The sequence below is a fragment of the Lytechinus pictus genome, chromosome 7, assembly GCF_037042905.1.
Source record: "Lytechinus pictus isolate F3 Inbred chromosome 7, Lp3.0, whole genome shotgun sequence".
Taxonomy (NCBI): domain Eukaryota; kingdom Metazoa; phylum Echinodermata; class Echinoidea; order Temnopleuroida; family Toxopneustidae; genus Lytechinus; species Lytechinus pictus.
The window spans coordinates 17,026,311-17,038,516 of NC_087251.1; the positions used below are offsets into that span (position 1 = coordinate 17,026,311).

The 12,206-nt window shown below is 37.1% G+C and overlaps 1 protein-coding gene across 1 annotated transcript in view; it reads left to right on the forward strand.

The window, feature by feature from the left end:
* The first annotated feature begins 653 nt into the window (after nucleotides 1-653).
* The window catches only part of LOC129265448 (thrombospondin-1-like), a 31,262-nt gene continuing 19,709 nt past the window's right edge, over nucleotides 654-12,206 (forward strand). Inside the window, exons 1-8 of the mRNA XM_064102094.1 lie at nucleotides 654-2,238; nucleotides 2,634-2,750; nucleotides 2,893-2,986; nucleotides 3,301-3,459; nucleotides 7,115-7,300; nucleotides 8,902-9,075; nucleotides 10,179-10,306; nucleotides 10,718-10,870. Coding sequence (XP_063958164.1) covers nucleotides 2,116-2,238; nucleotides 2,634-2,750; nucleotides 2,893-2,986; nucleotides 3,301-3,459; nucleotides 7,115-7,300; nucleotides 8,902-9,075; nucleotides 10,179-10,306; nucleotides 10,718-10,870 — 1,134 coding nt within the window. The 5' untranslated portion in view covers nucleotides 654-2,115. The remainder of the gene's footprint in view (nucleotides 2,239-2,633; nucleotides 2,751-2,892; nucleotides 2,987-3,300; nucleotides 3,460-7,114; nucleotides 7,301-8,901; nucleotides 9,076-10,178; nucleotides 10,307-10,717; nucleotides 10,871-12,206) is intronic.

Consider the following 12,206-nt stretch of genomic DNA (forward strand, 5'->3'; position numbering starts at 1 on the left):
TAGTGGCCAATATAGCAATGATTACCAGCCAGAGCCACCTAACGGCTGAATAGAGTCAATGCTACCATTTCAGTGCTGAGTCTCTGATTTGTTTTCTCTCTCACTACCACTACATTTTTTTGCACTTCTTTTGAATAGAAATCAAACGAATGCGATCACCCGAACATGACATCATTTTATTATTCATGCAGTTATTTCGAGAATAAATTATATCACATTTCGTTTAGTTTCGACAGATGGATATCTGTCAGCGATGACCTGTGATCTGGAACTCGAGTGATGTCATCAGTCTCTTCACACTAGGCTTGCTTCGCTTGTCGAGTTCTAGTGATGTTCATTTTGTCTTTTTTCCGAGTAACAATGGCAAGGCAAAATCTTAATAAAATTCCTTAAATATCAAAGTTCCATTTTCATTGGATTTCTACAACAGTTGCATTCTTGGAGAAGCATATGTAGCCATTAGCAGATTAGAGTGTTGCATCGTTAGACCAATTGTCCTGTACCCAATATCGAAAATTTGCCGGTACCCCCACCCCCCCCAAAAAAACTACTAATCTCATTCATTTGTACTTCTTACCAATTTCAACGAATCTATGTATTTTCTTAATGTTCTATTTGAGGTGTAAACACTGTATATTTATATTACAATGAGCATCCATGCGCATAGCAATATCATTGTCCACTTAATTGCTCTTTATGGCGTTATGCTTTGTTTGCTGATGTGAAAGTTTCTTCTTTATTTGTCCCAGTCTAGTGCTCTTTCCTCCTAAAAGCTGAATTATGGGTGGTCTTTAAATGTTAAAGACTGTTTTCGATGAAGAAATGTTTGTTGTAAAAACTATTGTGAAGCAAGAGCAGCCGAATCACACCTCTTTCTGTCAATTCATGGAAGTATTTCAATGGGATCCACTTCCAATGAGGACCGAAGATTCTCAACTGCTTCTTGGTTGATACTACTTGCAATTATTCCATATTCTACCGCCCTGATTCGCGTAGGCGTTATACACTTTGTAGAGTCCGATAACAGCGTGTTGTACAAGTTAGTTCAGCCGAAGAAAATGTAACTGTACATATTTTTAAAAGAGGAATTCACGTTGCCAAAAAAAAATCTGAAGGAATAATCTCTTCCTAGTTTATCATCAACACATGCACCCTGAACTTTTTTAGACCAAATTGCTCGCCATATAGTGGGAGTGCCCAGCGGGCAAACCACGAAGATGGCCCATCCCACAGATGAAATTAATTTCAATACAAAATATGATGCTAATAAAATATAATTTTCACAATAAAATGTTTCCAATATACATGCATTTGAAATAGATCAGCTATACAGGTTCATGCACTTTAAGGCACTTTAAGGAAACTTTTCAAACATTGACCAATGATATAATTGCTCGCGGACATGTTGGGTGATAGTGTAAGCGTCATCATCGTCATCATCTTCGTTATCATAAATGATCATTTTAGATTTAGGCTGTTTTTACTCAAATCAGAAGATTTCACGTCAAGAATAGGTCAAAGTACCATATGATTCGGAAAAGAAGATGAAGGCATGCGCACAAGTGATATATACAAAGCATGATGAATTTGATATCATCAACAAAGAATGATGAATTTGATATCATCAACTCTTCTATTTCGACGCTCCCACTAAGGGCACTCGGAAGGGCTGCCACCATTTGACTGTTTTAACCAAAATCCCTATTGTGCCAGGTTCATAATCATCATTATATTTATTCTCTTTTTCATAAAGGAGAGGGGACAGATGGAGAAAGCATACCTAATGTTGGAGTAGGAGTAGGTGTCGGAGTCGGAGCCGTGGGCGTCGGAGTTGGAGTTGGCCCTGTGGTTAGTCAACCCAATATTCCACCTTCAGTCCCTCAGGTCGAAACCCCCGAACATGAAACAATCGCACCCGTACCCCCGAAGACTCCCGAAGTCCATACCGAGTCCAATCTTCCCCATTCGGCCATCGAGCCCGGGGTCATCGAGGGACCACTCAACGACGGATCACCGATCAATTACAATCGCCCATCGCTGTATCTTCCTAACAGCCCCGGATCGAACATCGGAAACTACGCAGAGCCAACGAACGGTGCGAGACCTTTACCGAACATGAATGACGTTATCACAAATGGTCAATGTGCCATAACTTGTGATCAGGTCTCACAGTTACAAAATATGGTCGATGTTCTCTCTCAGGGACAGGATAACATCCTCACTAGGATGACTGATATGGTAAGAAGTCTCACTATTATTAAGCATCCCCGAAAATCATTTGAAAATCCTCAATCCGAATGTCTGATTGGTGAAAGTTAAGCCGCGGTTTTTTTTATAGTTTTTTTTTGTTGTGGATGACTGTAATTCTTTGTGCAATTGGCCCCAGGACAGGGGTGGGTTTGATTCTGCGTGATTATTCTTTACCCAACATGAGTCAGTATTTCTTCAGTTAACAATTGAAAGCTGGGACCATGCACGTCCGGTGTAACTATGACCAAACTATACCCAAAGGTGGATGAATATGTTCCACTTGCAAATAGTACTCATTAGTCTAATAAATGTTGGCAAAGAACTACAGAAAACTGATTTAAAAAAATATATGATGTGAAATACATTTAATTTTCTCATTTCAGGATAACAGAATACCAAGCTTGCCCCCTCCATGGTTAGATGGATGTTTCTATAAAGATGAAATCAAACAAAACTACGAGCAGTGGAAGGACGATGCTTGTACTACCTGTGAATGCAATGTAAGTCACATTTTCTTATTCCTATTTACTGTTATTTAAAACATAGTCAGAAAAGAAACATTATTCTTCGGAGTTTGACTTTGGTAATTGGAGCGAGATACATTCATCATGTTCAGATTATACTGTCTTTCTTTTTATCCAGGCCCCTGCTGTTACGTGTCGTTTGATCGAATGTCAGCCAATCACTTGCCAGAATCCTATCATCAAACCAGGAGAATGCTGTCCTCAATGCCCAGGTAAACACAGTGCATTCACGCCTTACTTGATTGCAAGCTACATTTGACATTTGTTTGATAGTTGTTGATGCATGCTTGGGAGGTGTGGTTATGCATGTGCGCCGGGATTATTTGCGCACATTCAAATGTCTTTATTTGTCAATTATTCTGAAAAAGATCGTGACAATTTTAAGACCAATGCTTTCTGCCTCTCAGGCCTATGTTCTATATCAGGAGAGAGTTTCGATTTTGATGTTGGTTTCGATCCTTATTAGATGTTGTCGAGGGTTGTAGATTACTCGTATAAGTAATGATGTATTTTCATATTTCCACAGATCAAGAGCAAGGATGGAGTGATTGGACCGAGTGGACATCATGCTCTGTGACCTGTGGGTCTGGAACCATGCAAAGAGGGCGCTCTTGTGATAGAATGAGGTACCCGTGCAACGGAAGGAGCGTTGAGACCAGGAACTGCATCCGCGACCCGTGCGTCTGTAAGTCTCTCATGTTCTTTATATTTGGTATTCATAACTTTACGCAGATATTGGTGATTTTAGTCTGATGAGATGGAGAGTAGAGAGGGAGGATGAAAGAGAAAACCGGGAGACAGTGGAGAGTAGGGAGAGAGAAGGAGATAGGGAAAGAGAAAGGGAGAGCGAGATAAAAAAAAAAAAAGGAAGAGAGGGGCTATGAGTAGATCGATCTCTTGTGTGGTAATTCAAAATTGAAAATGGCGCTATATGAAATCCAATGAACAAAAAAAAATCAGTGAAAATGGTTAGCTGACCTTAAAGACTGCTTTGATTCTCTAAGGTGTACAAACTTCAGTCTGACTCTGAAGAGAATAAAAAACCCGTCCATGTTGCTTACCAAGTCTCGGGAGCCTATCATGAATTATTCTTCAAAAAATAAAGTATTTTTCTCTTTGATTTCCACTTTTTTCCAACAACGGATCAATCAATTTATTCATTCTCTCGTCAGTTCGCACAACAGACGAATGAAACCAGAAGTCAGACATAGTTATATTGAAAATATCAACGGAAATACCTTTTCATACCATTCACCGGGTTAGATCTGGAGGACACGTTGTAATGTTTGTTCTCTTCTCCCAAAGTCTGTCTTTAATATCCCACAAGAAACTACAAAACCATTAAGAATTATCAACGAGAAAAAATGGGTAAAAAGAACACCTCTGTCAGCAAAGACATTTTAATATGGCAGGGGAATTGAAATAATGGTTTAAGGGAAATAAGGAATGACTGAGAGGAGATGGATTGGCAGTATATAAATGTTTCATTCTAATTTTCACAAAACCCAATCATGACAATAGACTACAAGGCAAAACTGCTCTAATTTTGGTCGAGGAAAATAGAAATTGCATTCGTTGTTATTTGGCCTTGGTAAATAATAATGGGTTTCATAGGGGATAAACATCTCGGCAGGAGCGAACGGGACATCTAAATGATATGCTGTTCAGTGGAGTCAGATATGGTGTTTGTATTTCAACCTTTCTGGAAAAGATTTTTAGATCGTGGAGTAAATTCACAAGGAACTTTACTTTACCCCCAATGGTTACTCACATACAAACCTAGAATTTTATTGGTTGCCGAGCACTGTCGGCATGCATGTCAGATTCCATAATAACAATTTACCCTCATATTTAAAGGACAATTCCCCCGGGACAATTCCACCCCAACAAAAAAAGTTGATTCGAATAAAAAAAAAATAAAAAAAAAATCCAACAAGCATAACATTGAAAATTTCATCAAAATCGGTTGTAAAATAAAAAAGTTATGACATTTTTAAGTTTTGCTTAATTTCACAAAACAGCCCGGTCGGTATGCAAATGAGGAGACTGATGACGTCATCCACTCTCTATTTCTTTTGTATTTTATTGTGCGAAATATGAAATATTCTAATTTTCTCCTCATTGTCAAGTGAAACAACGATTAATTCCTCCCTGAACTTGTGGAATTAGTATTGTTTAATACTATATGGTTCAGTCAAGTTGGTACTTATAGTCAAACATTAAAAAAAAATGTAATATTGTATAATAAAAATAAAAAAAAGGAATAGTGAGTGAAGGACATCATCGACTGTCTAATTTGCATATCATTGAATACAATGTAATAGTGAATATCACTGTTTTGCGAAAAATAAGCGAAACTCTTAAATGTCATAACTTTCTTATTTTACATCCGATTTTGATGATATTGTCAGCGTTATGGTAGTTTGATTTTTCTCAATTTATTCAAATCACCATTTTCTGAGGTGGACTTGACCTTTAAGTTCTTCATGGCAAGGGTCTCTACATATGTTTCTGTTCCTCAACTGAACGAACTGTCATACATTACTGATCCGTCAACACGAGAATACATTTAAATACAAAAAGATGGATAAAACAATGGCACAGCAAGGCAAAGATAATGCAAGGTATGCTTTCAAGACAGAATAATATTATTTAAGGGGTAAATTCGAAATGTGGGAATATGGAACGACGAGACATCAACCTACTGATGATGTAACGAGACAGTGTCTGTATTCATCTAACTTACTTCGACACTTCTTGCCAGATGTCATAGAGCGATGATCAGGAACATGTCTAAAATGTTCCGCACGCGAAGAGCAGGATAAAAGTGAAATTGTGCATAGCATACCTTGCGTGACTAGGGGGGAAAACGGGTGTTCTGACTCGGATACGAAGCTAGATCATCCTACTACGTGATGGGATTTATAAGCATGAGATAAAAACATAACAAAATAATGCATTGATGACGTAAACTGTAACTTTTCACCTTCTCATATTTTCGAGGGGAGGAGATATGTTCTCCCTTTTACACCATGGGTAATGATAAACTAGAATTCAATTCTCTGTAGTTTATCCTTGTTTTGTAATCTTTACTAGTTTTGCAGATAGCCTGGAATGAAAACGTTAAAGGAGAATGAAACCTTTGGAACAAGATAGCTTGTGTGAAAACAGAAAAATCAAAGAAACTGATCAACGAAAGTGAGAAAAATCAGACAAATAATGAGAAAGTTAGGAGCATTTGAATATTGCGATCACTATGCTATGGAGATCCTCCCATTGGCAATGCGACAAAGATGTGTGACGTCACTTGTGAACAACTCTCCCCATCACTTTAGTATATATTTCACTTAATATGCCTCTTTTATCAAGTCTATCAGTAGATCATGTGTTATTTCTATAGGAGGGCATGTAATACAGATTTTTAAAGAATACATCATGGATAAAGAGTTTGTATCACCACAAGAAAAATAAAAAAGATACATTTTGTGAGTATTTTATAGTCCATAAAAGGGAAAGTTGTTCACATGTGACATCACACATCCTTGTTGCATTGCCAATGGGAGGATCTCCATAGCATTAGTGATTGCAATATTCAAATGCTCATAACTTTCTCATTATTTGTCTGATTTTTCTCAAACTTTCTTTGTTCTTATTCTTTGATTTTTCTGTTTCGACACAAGCTTACTTGTTCCAAAGGTTTCATTCCCCTTTAACCATTCCTCACAAACAGTTGTGAAAAATCTCAGTTAGATCTTGAAGAAATGATAATTGACTATAATACCAATATTAAAGTCTTTTTATACAAATATGAAACGAACCAATGTGTATCAAGAAGGTGTTTTAGGATAAAGCTCAATGAATCTTTAAAACAGAAAATTATAATTCTATACTTTTGGGAAAATATACTAATTTTCTTTATTTTATTTGATGCATATCTTAACGATGCTGAGATTTATTAGTAACCCCCTTGAACTTCAAAAAAGTTTTGATAGGCCTTTGGTCCAGTATTGTGTAATGAATGTAGACAAGAGGTTAAACCACAAAGACATGGTCAGACCTAGTTTTTAAAAGAAGTATCTACAAGAAGTCCGACTATATAACGTTGGACAAGTTGGAATGTATGTCTACTTCTCCTCGTCTTACTCTATTACACACGAAACACAACTCCCGGGATCTCATCCAGTGCCATGCACGATGAAATTGAAACATATTAAAAAAAAAACATCTTGTAAAATCAGAGAGGAGGACTGTGGGTGAATCAAGGTGATGTCATTCAATATGACATTAAATGATTTGATGAAGTCCAATCTAATTATTGCTGTGTCTGTTTCGTTGTTCAGCGGTTGTTGATGGCGGTTGGAGTAACTGGACTCCATGGGCATGCGGTATCACCTGTGGTGTCGGAACCGAGACTCGGGTCCGGTCCTGCAACTCACCACCCCCGCAGAACGGCGGAGCAAGGTGTCTCGGTGAAGCCTTCGGAGCAGGACGTGAGGAAAGGCTGTGTCAACGCGACCCGTGTCCTGGTAAGGGAAATCTCACTTATTTCTCATAAACAATTCTTTTTTAAATCTCACTCTCTTTCTGATCTGTTTATTTGTTCACACCGATGGCAATGTAGTCACATGTTCTGATGAAAAGAAGGGAGAGAAAGATGGGAGGGCTCGGGAAAGACTTCAGAAAGAATGCAAGATGTCATCGTATAGTGGTTCGGACGTGATAATATTGAGTGGGAGATGAGATGTGAGATGGTTCGAGAGATAGCAGAAAAAACAGATTCTTTGCTTGACTACTATGGCTCACAAAATAAAAACAGTGTTTATTCAATTAGACTAATCTTGTTATTTATTTAGTTCATTGACTTCATTCAACCTTGGGTCCATTCATGTTCAATATACACTCTTGACTCTGAGCCCACCCTCGTCTTTCTTTTTAACTCAAGAAAATCGTGATGCGAGTGTTCTCAAAATTGCCTGTAAATATCTTTCGTAAATTTGACAATGTCTGTTTCAATTCATCAATGTATTTCACACTTTACTCTGTTTATCAATAATTGTTATTGTCCGTTTCCAAATTGTTCAATATTTCTAACTGTATATTTTCAAACTTGTATATTAGCACTTAATTTCAAAAGCACGTTACTTTCAATGAAGAGTATTTGACGCACAGGAAGAATAATAATTCATGAAATATCAGTGACAAATTGTGATAATAACAATGGAACATTTAATTACTTTAAGTAAACTAATCTCTTGGAGGATAACGAAAATAAATCCGTGTAATTAATCATGGATGTTCATATCAAAATACAATTTTACAGTCTCCGACGTATATCTGTTATAGAGATGTCGTGCAGCCATAATATTCCAAATAATTCTGAGCTCCTTTGTACCTGCGTTATGATATAAAATAACTTATGAAGATTATGTTTCCGCTGATGTTATCTTGTCGGATTTCCTAGTCTGGAGAAAGTACCCCAAAAGGATATCCTCTATCTCTCAAGAATAATCATTCTGTATTTGAAACTTCCACGATTTGGGTTTTCACCAATCCATCAACACAATTTTGATTGATTAAATTGCCGGGTCCATCAATAATTGGTTCAAATCTCTTAGATTGAATTAGAACTTTTCAGTACAATTGATTGAAGAATGAATGCCAAGAATCGACTAAAAATAGTCGACTGAAACATTTTCTTTTCTAAAATAAAAAAGCGTCCTCTAAATTGTTGCTATTCTATTATTGAATCATGAGAGGTGATTGTTACATTTCAAGTCGGAATCGTTATCAATTATTAATGTAGACTGTGTCTGTGAGGCTAACAATTATTATTCCATCTCCTGTATCAGTTTGCAATGACTGATAAATGGCAATATTTCTTTGAACATATCAGACAGGTATTTCTTTACATAAATTTGATTAATGCCTAGGAATATTCCTACCTGTGTAAAAGCAAGGAGTTGCCAGCACCAGGTACCGCTTTACAGTGTCAGGAATATTGCGGGGTTGGTTGGAAACTGGCACGAATGATTTTAATGCAATCATGTGATTTAAAATTGTTTGAAATTCAGACATTTTCATTCTGAATCTTTCACATCAAACGATTTTACCCTATTTCTTTGAATAGTTGATGGTGCGTGGGGTGAGTGGTCGTTGTGGACGGCATGTACCCATTCTTGCGATGGTGGAAGCCAGGAGAGGTATCGATTCTGCGACAGCCCCACCCCTGCACACGGTGGAAGGAATTGTTCAGGTATTACCAAACAAGAACAGATGTGCAACCAGAGACCATGTCCGATCGGTAAGCAAACATGTTCCTGTTTTAATTTTTTGAGATAAAGAAATGTAAAGAGAAAGAAGATAGGAATAGGAGACAAGAAAAGGAGAGGGAGAGAGAGTGAAGAGGAGACAGAGAAAATAGAAAGAGAGAGAGGGGGGGGGGGCGAAGGAGTGGGCACAAGACAGTGTCTCTTTTGGATTGTTTCATCAAGAAATTATTTATGTCTGGGGACCCGAGCTTCGAACCTCTAACCTCGGAATCAACTTATAATGTCCACGTGTAGCTGAATATAAATGCAAGCCACAACGCTCAATCAAAAATAGAAAGGGTATATCATGCAAAGAAAAAAAAGGACATATATCACTCTTTCAACATGTCCGAGAAGTACTTGATGAGACATGGATGTGCATTGCTACCTTCCATGTTTAATAGGTCACGATAATGAACATGATGTTTCCGCAGAGACAGTTAATGTTGGTCTCACATCTGTAAGTCGTTGGCGCTGAACTTGAAAGAGGACAAACAAACTGATATTAGTCTGAGAAAGCGGATCTCCTTCCTCCTTTCACATATGTTTGTACTTGACATGCTCCCAGGCTCATTATCAAAATGTCGTTTAACGTTTTTCGATTAAGTAGACATCTTTATTTGAACTGATGTTACATTTGTGATGTCTTCACGATGTCACTCTGTAGTTTTCTTTGTAACAATATTTGGTCTCCTGTATTTTGAGGTCATTTAGAGGGAGTGATGTAAGAAAGTCTCTAAAGACCCTTGTCTTCAATCGTTCACTGTGAAAATATCCGACTTCTACGATTAGAATCTAGAGTATTGTGATGAGGACATGCATTTCATTCGTCAGATATTCATATTTTGTTATCTCAGTTATTATATCTCTTTATTTCCTTTAAAAAATATCCACTTTATACAAAAAAGGAGACATGTGTACTTTTGATGGGCATGACATTTACATTGAGAATATATTTTTCGGAATCAAGAATGATGCATGCAGAATTAAATATTTTTGATGTTTACAATAAACATGTAGACATAATTATATCCATGTAGAATGGTCAAGTTTTGATTTTTCTTACATGATCAATTAACCCATTTCTTCTTGGTAGATGGATGTCTTTCAAGCCCCTGCTTTGAGGGTGTTGATTGCCGTAGCTCTGATGATGGTGTCTTCCAATGTGGACCTTGTCCAGTTGGTTACCGAGGTGATGGACAAACGTGTACAGACGTCAATGAGGTACGAATTCATTCAGAAGTAGACACTATCCTGGCGCCGAAAGAATATTGATCAGGCAAAAGATTGTTGGGGCAAGTCAATGTTGGCACAATAGCTTGCCCCTCCAGTTTTTTCGTCTTTAAAGTTTGCCCTGAGGCTACTGATTTCAAACCCTTTGAATCTTGTGATTTTTTGATTAGTTAAATTGACCAGTTCTTTATTTATAAAATCTTTGGTCAAACTATTCACCCATATTAAACCTTTCCACTTTTGGATGATTAAGACATCATATTTTTTGTTACATGTCTCTTACGTTTAACTCATTGATTGTCGTAAGTTTCTGTTAACCGGTAACATTTGTAAATGAACATATAAACTCAACTTGAACTTACTTTTGATAATTGAGTATATATATTATTACTCTTCTTACAGTGCATGGAGGTTGTGAACGCGTGTTTTCATCACCACAGTCAGCATCGGTGCATCAATAAGGTTCCTGGATACTCCTGTCAAGAATGTCCGACTGGTTACCGTGGCAACCAACCCAACGGTGTCGGTATCTTCCACGCAAGTAGATATAGACAGGTAAGAGATTCTTGGTGTGTCACTATTTCATTCTATTTTCATTTCATTCTTAAGTTTATTGGTTTGTCTTAATAAGTCATCATTTGATGACGTGTGGATCAATGATTGTATTACGAAATGGCCTGGTTTACAAGGGCAGATAATTTCTTTGGTGTAAGAATTTCGATCGTATTGAGCGACTCAATATGTCTGGCGCCGTGGCTACCATCTTAAATATTGAATATGGTGGTTTGATCATCACGTGTTTCATTATGGTCATGAAATTTGTTTGTCCGATAAGAGCAATATTGAAAGGTTGTCCTGTATTTCGTTATCATAATGGTATACTGTTTGTGGATATGGTTATATTTTTAATCATCACTTTATTCAATACATAACAGAGAGGAAATCTTTAATTTCTGGAATAATCCTTGAAACAAAACATGAAAACGTGTCCGTGCATCTATAAATTTGAGTCATATATAGTTTTAGCTGTAGAATTACTTATCAATAAACTTAAGCATGAATCAAGGTATTTCCGAATGAAACATCCCTTTACCTTTGTTCAAGAGGGGGTTTTCCTATTCAGCTTTCTGACAATGAACAGGGGGTTTCCGTTAACCTAGTAAACTCACTGTGTTGTCAATTCCGTCTCTGTCAGCAATTTCCGTTTTATTTTAAAAGAGAAAATTGTTAGATGTAAGATTCCCCAAATAAATGACATGCCATCTTTCTCCTACCTATTGGCCAACGAATGACTTTTAATCTAGTGTCAATGTCAATGTGTTATTTATTAATTCTTAGAGTTTAAGAACAAATTAAAGACATTTGGTCTGTTTGCATGTATTTCACCAATACGACATGGAGTCAATTACCCCAGGTAATTGTTTAAAAATTATAGTTTAATCCATATCCAATGACAACACATAATTTATGTAGTCAATGGTTTGGAGTCTGATAATGCTGTATTTTAACTTTAAAAATGACCGAGCTTTACCAGCACCACGGGGTGAAATTCACAGGGGGGGGGGGGGGTTGGGTTATTTGGGTGGGTACACCCTAATTTGACATGTTTGATGACAAGACAGCTTTACTGATGACCTTATCCTCCCATCCAAGAGGAAACTCTTGTACCCTATAGACATTCAATGTTAGACATGCTAAACGCCCTGTAAAGAACCTCATGATATGCTTTCAACCGACTTGCTTCCATCCTTCTCTCTCCTTATTATTTTGGCATTCATCCCACATTATTCTTTTCAGACGCTACTCGCCTCAAAACATTCTGAAATAATTATAGACAATGTATTTTTGCACAGAGGTGTTTATATAGTACTAGCTACACGTACCACATTAT